We start from the raw sequence: 8,100 nt of genomic DNA, 5'->3' as shown, positions 1-8,100 counted from the left end.
CCCCCCCCCTACCCGCCCCTTGCCATAACGCTACCGATATATCTCGCCAAACTTACACCCCAGGGGCATCCCTTACACTTCCACCCTCTAACCTTACCCACCCTTAAGCTCTGCCAACCGGCGCGCCAGCCCCATACTCTCTGCTGTATACATCGCACTGTTTCGTCACATGGAGACTTTGAATTAAGATTTTTTACAGAAAAATTATTATTTTTTGAAAAATCTGTCGAACAAAATAAAAATTGGCACTGAACATTTTATTACGTATGATCTTTTTATGCTTTTGCTATACTTTTATTTTTACGCTGGGGCTGGAGGGGTGGTTATGCTGTCACCCTGTAGATATATGGGGGGTGTACTATAGGAGTACAGAGTGTATATCCAGGTGTATATATATAAGGGATTTGAGTATATTGGGTACTCTCGCGTGCACCCCTAATGCGAAAAGGCACCACCCAACGCCTGAGAGCCTCTGTCGAGCACAGGGGATGGTAGGGAGTGTGTGTCGTGGGATACGCGACGCCTAGGTGAGGGTGACTCCTGATGAAATGACAGGGGCTGGTGGTTTCCCCCTTTACCACACTATCACCGGCAGCATCGCCAGCGCCGAAGTTGGAAACCCACCGTTACCTACCTACTACCCCTATATAAGAGAAAAGCAAGACGGAGGAGAGCTTCCTCGATTCGGAAACGTCAGAGACACCCTTCGGCTTCCTCTGCTTTCGACCCCTCCGGGCAAAAGGCAATTCAAAAGACGGAGAGAATTTATTTAAGACACCAACCGGCAAACCTCAGACCACGTGCGCCCCTGAAACCAGGAAATGGAGGCGATTGGCATTATCTCTTATTTTCACTAGATTTACGTCAACCCCCCCGCCTGAAGAGCAGATACCGTAGATTCTCACGATATTACATCAGATATTCCACAGGGGCGGGGCGTAGAATCGAAAATTCCAATTTTCGAAGAGGGATGAATTCATGAGAAATCCAAAAAAAAAAGGCTACCTTTGATCATATATATACATTTAATTTTTAACCTTTTCGTGGAATCCAAGCAACGTCGCCCCCCCCCCCCCAAAAAGTAAACCCCAAAGAAATCTTGTCGAAATTAATCCGACCAAGGAACCGAATGTCGCCTATGGAGATCCAGACAATTTGAAAAATCGCGCAGTTAAAAAGAATCCCGATCCTTTGACTTTTTATTAATAAAAATTGCACTTTTCCATTTTCTCGTGAAAAGCACCAATGGGCTTGAAAAAGGATCCTGGCGAATGTGGCGTATCGCTCCATATTTTTCCCTCTCCTCTCGACCCTCGCCCTCTTTTCCACCACCCCCCCCCCTCTCCACCGCCAAGCACGCCGTTAGCTCCAGGTACCTTATCAACGCGAGCCCGTATCAACGAAACGAGGCGATGCATGCACCCTCGCGTGCCGTGCAGCCTTGCCGGCCGATATTGCCACTTGTAGATTTAAAAAATAGATTATTCGCGCTGCGCAGCCCGTGCGCCGTCGTTTTTTGCATCGTTTGGGTACGAAACGAGAGTAAAGGGGAAAAAAAAGGTCCCAGAGAAGACAGAAACCAGTAGCCACTGTCCCAAAGGTAGTCACGAGCGTTCGGTGCTGAAGGGCGACACCCGTTATATTAAACTGGATCATGATGGAGGAGAGGTGGTTAATGGAGAAAAAAAAAAAAAAAAAAAAAAAAAAATACCAGAACATAACGCCAACTCCGCCCAGGGACAATAGTCGACCTCACGGAACGACGGTACGAGGTTGCAGCTGCAGGAGCAGCGGTCTTTAATGAATAGTCGATAACTTGGCAAAAGGAGGTTAAACAATCGATTACTATTAATGGGGCCGCGTTATTACCTTACGTAAGACAAATTAACGGCATCCCATTTCGGCGCCGATGGACGCCTGTAATTAACAATTCCAATGCGTCAGCCATTATGAAGAACGGAGAACGTCTCTTGGACGGTCTCGCCAACTATACCTTTTTCTATTAATCGACCGATTACGTTTGATATTGAGGAAAATTATTTTGAGCAATTCTCTTGTGTAAACGAAAAAACAATATTCGCGAGAGTATATATATATATATATACTTCGTGTTGTACAACTGCAATGTTTTCTATTTTACTGCCACGAACTTTACCAAGGTCGCACTGTTAGGGGATGGACCATGGAGGATTGAAGCTCTGATCTTGTGGCAATATCAAAAGGTACTTAAACCCTGGAGTAGACGACCACTACATTACCCTAATAGCGAAGGGCTAAGTAGATAAGGTAAGACACTACACAGCCCTGTAGGGGGTAATATTACAATAACCCGACATGTATATACAATATTATGTAGCGAGAGTATATTTAGTGTATTTCCAATGATAATAATAATAAGCCAGATGACTCAAAAGGGTACTTTTTGATAATCGGTCGATAATACGAAAAAATACGTTTAATCGATAAAATAGTCCGAAAAAAAAATAGTACAGCAAAGTCCCCATATTAAACTTATTGAAAATTAATTTTAACCTAAAAAAGAAAAATTACTATATACAAGAATCTTTAATGCGCACAGCAGTTGCTGGAAGAGTCCAGAGACACGATCTATTTGATTTATTGTGAACTAGGAGAATAAAAATTAAAAAAGGTAAACCCTAAGATGCAAGCAGTACACGTGTACGCAAGGTTGTATCACGAGCGAAATCCATGTCTGGACGTAATATAAGATTATGAACTGAACGAGACACCGTGAGAGTCTGGTATTGTTTTCAGTCGTAAAAAAGTAAGCTGAGCTTACCGTGAAAAAAAGAAATATTAAAGGTTAGTCAGCTGGAAAAGATCGCGCGTAGCAAGAGAGATATGAATAAATAACGAATCCAAGTAAACAGGGAGCAAAAAATAGAAGGAGTTGCCGAGTGTTACGTAAGAATCGAGGCGACAGATACCAATAACCATAAAGCCCGAGGAGCGTCTCGAGTGTATAAAAGCGCGAGGGTGAATTGGCGTAGAACTGTAGAAATGCGGGAGTGGAGGTTAAGGGTAGCAGGAAAGACTCGTTTGGAATTCAAACCGAGACCAACGTATGTTTATATGCTCAATCGTGCGTGAGTCGTTACCAGAAAAAGGTTTTTCAGTGAATTCGTGAGCAGTCTCGAGTACATTCCCCATGTGGGTTGAGAATGGCGGATACAGAGGGTCCAGGGTAAATTCAGCCATTGAATTTGACACTGAAAAACTAACCACTTGGATCCGACAGGATATTTACGGCATTCGACGAACGACAGAGGGAATTGGCTGAAGGCGCCATCTGGCGAGATTGACTGGGAAACACTTGAACTTGAATCTCAACGCATTCCTGACAATCGCCATGTAATGAAACAATAATAAATCTTTACGTAAATTGTTGCTTGTATTATTTTAACAATAAAAATTCTTTACTAATACCTCGATCGATTGCTTATGTCAACAGGGCAGATAACCAATGCGTGGAAACGCCGAGGCTCTCCCACGTTCATAATAACGCCGCGATAGAAAACGTTCCGAAATTCCCAGCAGCGCGACCATAGTCGTGTCTCACACTGTTGCATCGAGGTAAAAAAAGATACGACGCTACTCCCCGGTATTGGCAGTGAATTTCGAAACGTAACCTTAGTCGGCGAGTGCGGAGGGAATAATAATTAAAGCGGCTACTAGTGCAATTTAACAAGTCAATGGGGAACGACGGGAAGCCGCTGATGTAACAAAGTAATTTTATTACGACCTCTCGCTGACCGCCCACCGATAGAAACCCCATGAAACGAAGAGAAATTCCATAGAGTTAACCTTACATACGTGGCAGTACAGAAACAGATATTTGTATCTGCCTACGAACAGCAGGCGATTCATGGTACGAGCAAGAGGAGCATTGCATGCGAAGAATGAAATTAGACAGGTTGAGGTTAGGTCGGATAGCGAAAGGTGAAGTAGCCGCATTCTAATATCGAAAAGAACGACGGACACTCCCTTGCAAAGCCTTCGTGGCACACTTCAACAATTCTTTCAGGCTTATCTCTTACCTTTCGCAATAACGACTTTTTCCGATGATACCTATTCGCACGTTACGTCCTTCCATTGTCTGCCCGACCCACACTCGTCTCGCTGAAAATGTGCTATCATTTTCCCGTAATAAAATTCACAGCTACGCGGGGCGCGCATTAGCTTACACTATTAACCACTGCCCCGAATAATAATAAAAGAAACAAGTTAAAGAGATCTCCCGTGACCCAGTTTGAGCACCTCTCCATTGTCTTGGCAGCAGCTAGCAATCCCTTGATCTGCTTCCTACTATCGCCGAGCGAGGCCGCCACTGTGGCGCGCGCATGCGCACTGGCCTGTTTTCATTTATTTTCACGAAGCCCGTGCGACGGTCGAGCTGTCAACGGACTTCTGCTATTACTACCATTATTACTACGCACGACACTTGTTCCCGGTATATCACATTCATATTGTGAATCTATGTCACTCCTACGCGTGTATATGCATATATACACATCTGGAGATAAACAGTGTAAACAGACACGTCGCTGTGCGCCAGAGAAAAAAATCTGAATTTACCAATCGCTTCGAAGAAAATGCTCGGGTTGAAGTTTTAATTTAAAAAAAAGGGAAACATCACTATCAATATCCGTTTCCGTCGAAGAGCTATTATCCCACGAAGAATTCTTCCTACCACCCCGTCGCGTGATATGCGGATGAACAGGTAATTGATTGCTCGTTAAGGACGATGGGTGGGATAGAATAGAGCAAGGCGAGATCGAAACAAAAGATGGCAGCGATCTCGCTAGGCCAGGACAATATTTCCTCACCGTCCTCGCGATACAATAACCTCGTAACTGTACATTTACGTAAAACCTTTTTCCTCTCCCGTCCCTCGCACGTAATCGGCGTCGTTATTTTGTTACCGAATAACGTAAGAAACTTCTGCTGGCTTCCATCAGACTGTAGTACCTTCTCCGCTTCACAGATGGCGCTCTCTCCATTGCCGCCATGCGATAGAGATCGCTTCGTATTGTTATGTTAGGTTAAGGCTAACAGCAAGTATCCCAACGGCACCAAACAGGTACTCAGGGGTAGTAGACATTCGTATCACGTCCCCCAGTCCCACCCGACCATCAATATCTATCGGAGTATCGCTGAGTCGTAACAGTAGTTTCGACGGAGGATCGACTGCGGGAACTTCATTCCCCAAACAAGAAGACTCACCCTGGGCATCCCATGACTCAATAAAAGAGTACCGAATGGGGTACGGTTAGTTAGTGAAGAACGTGTACGCCTCGTTAGTAGTTGACAAGCGATTTCTAGCGAAAGTTTAAAAACCCTGTATACCATAAGAACCAATGAAAATGTCAACCCTTAAATAATTAAGATGAGCGTCAACCGATCCCAACCCTTATCCTTCTGCAAATGGATCGAAACCCGTGACAAGCCCTCATATGCAAATTAACCGTAACTAAAAATTTCCAAAAAATAAAAAAAAAATACCTAATCTTATCAAAACACCCTGTATCTACTTTCTCGACTCCAACAAGCCAAATGCACGTAGAAACGTGAGTTGAAAAATTTCTAAATAATTTTTGACCTTGCACTTTTCCCTCGCCCTACTCACTCCTCCTCCCCCCATACTCCCACCACCCCTTTTCTTTGCTTCTCCATCATTTTCAAGTATCTACCCAGTCCTGTCTATATCTATAAAAAAAATGCATATCTGCTTACCGTACACAAAGCACGTATGCACAGTGCTTAGACGGCAAACTGTCACTGCTACCAACAAGATTCTACATTCAGCTAAAATCCCCGATTGGCGATCTAACGATCAGTTCCAAAAAGTATAATCAGACTTTGTGAATCGACCTTAATTAATTAAAGAATCCCGTTAACAAGCAAGCGTTCTCTTAGGCAGCTAACGGCGAGCTAGCAGCAAGCCAGTAGTCAAAGACGCAGATAGTCAGCCCCCCAACATAGGAGGCTCGCGTGCTTATGGGACCCAGCGGATACATCAGCTATGCGCAGTGTCTCCTATTCTCATCTTCTGTCTGAAGCGTAAGCAGACCCTACCACTAGCACCAGCAATACCCATAGTATCAAAGTAGAGTATACCCAGTATATACCCAGACACTGCTAAGTACTCCCAAGTATATACATACACTGCAATTTCTCAGCTGACTCGATATCCCGTACAACCTACATTCCACTGGATACGAGACAACCAGTCAGCCAATCCGACCAGCAGCCAGTATTGCCGCCCACTAATATGCATATGCCACTGTTAAGCACTAAATTACACAATCCCCCCATAAGAAGCCCAATAAATAAATTAATCGGCAAAAGTCCAACTTTCAAGGCAAACCTGACCTCCGACATCAGAAACTTTAACTTTATGAAAAATTTACATATGTGAAAATCCAACCCTATGGGACATCCATGCTCGCACGTACGTGCATACGAGCTATACGCCGTTCCCGATAACTCCTGCCGATACTTATCACTCTTTCTAGGTTACGTTCTACGCCGATCCTGCCGCTGTACTTGTGCATCTTTCATCGACGCTTCGCGAATCTCCTCCCCCTGCCACGTGTCTTATCACACGTGACAGATGATACGAGTTCACTGAAATTCCGCATCAAAGTCGATTTACGTGGAGTTGAAGATTCTTTTTTTACTATCCGAGCTGCGTATTGCTTTGTTGGCGGGCTTGCGGTATATATGGGTATGTATGAAATTGTTGGATTTATCGCGGAGGGACTATAGCGAGGACTACGAGGTCAGGGCCTGTGAGTAGCTCGGGTTGAGGACGCCAGGCGTTAATCTTTTTTAATGAAAGGCGTATACACCTGATGCTCACTGCTCGGAGGACCCGCTGCGTCGAATAATAACTGCACTGACGAGGAGGACATTCCTGATAATGATAATAATAACGATGATAAAGTCGCCAAGACGCCAAGGGATACGAGCGTCTTTTCGCGTCTCCAAAAATCAATAGAAAAGTCGCCGTTCCTGAGAAGATAACTGCTGTGGTATACGTTGACACGTTGCTCGCTTATATACTTCGTGTATAATATATATATATATATATATATATATGCACCTACCATGAAGTAACGTATGGAAAGGACTGCTGTCCAACGGGAATTATTGATCCATTAGCAGGATGCCAACAACTAAATTCACTAAACCAAAATTCCTGGCATGTCGGGCGTGGATCTATGAAATCTTCAAAGTAACTTTTCGTTATCAAATACCGATATATACATATTCGCATGGTAGTATATCTATATACGAAGGCATTAAACTGAATTCAAAAGACAAGAGCGTTGGACGTCGTTAAGCGTATTAAATCATCAAAGACGAAATCTCAAAATACTATTAAAGCTCTATCTCGCAATCGCTATTTACTGTGTGTATATATATATATATATATACATGTGTATATATAAAGTTGAACTTTATTACCGGCTCATAAACCAGACACAAAGACATAAACTGAGCGTAGAGTCGTGTTCGGTCGGACGAACAATTTTTTTTTTAACTAGCCTGATATTTTTGTTTCTAGGAAACAAGTGGATTTTCTCTCTGATTTTGTAGGATTGTGATTGATCGATGTGCTTCGGGTAAGGTTGGTTAAACGATTTTTGAGGCAGTGATATTTTTGGAAAAAATTGTGTCAATTCGGGTAAAAAGTTGGCAGTGGACCTAGTTCCTCGAATGCTGGTATACGTTTACTCCGTGAAGGGAGCGATCGCCGATTTAAGGGAGGAAGAACTTACCGGTGACTGGAGCCTCGATGTCGATCATTGTTTTTTCCGAACGCAAAAGCGCTGCGCCATCGTTAACGATGCGCAGGGCTGCCGCCTCGTCGATCCTTCCTTCCAGGATGAAGTGCTGCTTCAGGACGTCGGGACGTGGTCTGCCTGTTCGAGCGTCGAATACTTCTGCTACGGTCAGCTTGTGCGACGGCGGAAATGGCACACCTGGTGGTGAGAAGAGAGAAAGATAAGAAGAAAATAAAGAAGGCTGGGATTTGGCTGGGGTTGTTGTTATTGGGGGATTGGGGGGGGGGGG

The 8,100-nt window shown here is 44.0% G+C and overlaps 1 protein-coding gene across 9 annotated transcripts in view; it reads right to left on the bottom strand.

Moving 5' to 3' along the window:
• LOC107273014 overlaps nt 1–8,100 on the bottom strand; it is a 57,888-nt gene that overhangs the window by 46,936 nt on the left and 2,852 nt on the right. For all 9 annotated transcript variants that reach the window (XM_025090341.1, XM_025090342.1, XM_015750795.2 and 6 more), the window contains exon 3: nt 7,806–8,009. In XM_025090341.1, the coding sequence (XP_024946109.1) occupies nt 7,806–8,009 (204 nt within the window). The remainder of the gene's footprint in view (nt 1–7,805; nt 8,010–8,100) is intronic.

The sequence above is a fragment of the Cephus cinctus genome, unplaced genomic scaffold (genome assembly GCF_000341935.2).
Source record: "Cephus cinctus unplaced genomic scaffold, Ccin1 Ccin1_scaffold1343, whole genome shotgun sequence".
NCBI classification, from domain to species: Eukaryota; Metazoa; Arthropoda; class Insecta; order Hymenoptera; family Cephidae; genus Cephus; species Cephus cinctus.
Note: the sequence above shows the minus strand (reverse complement) of the source record. Positions and strands in the feature narration are given on the sequence as shown.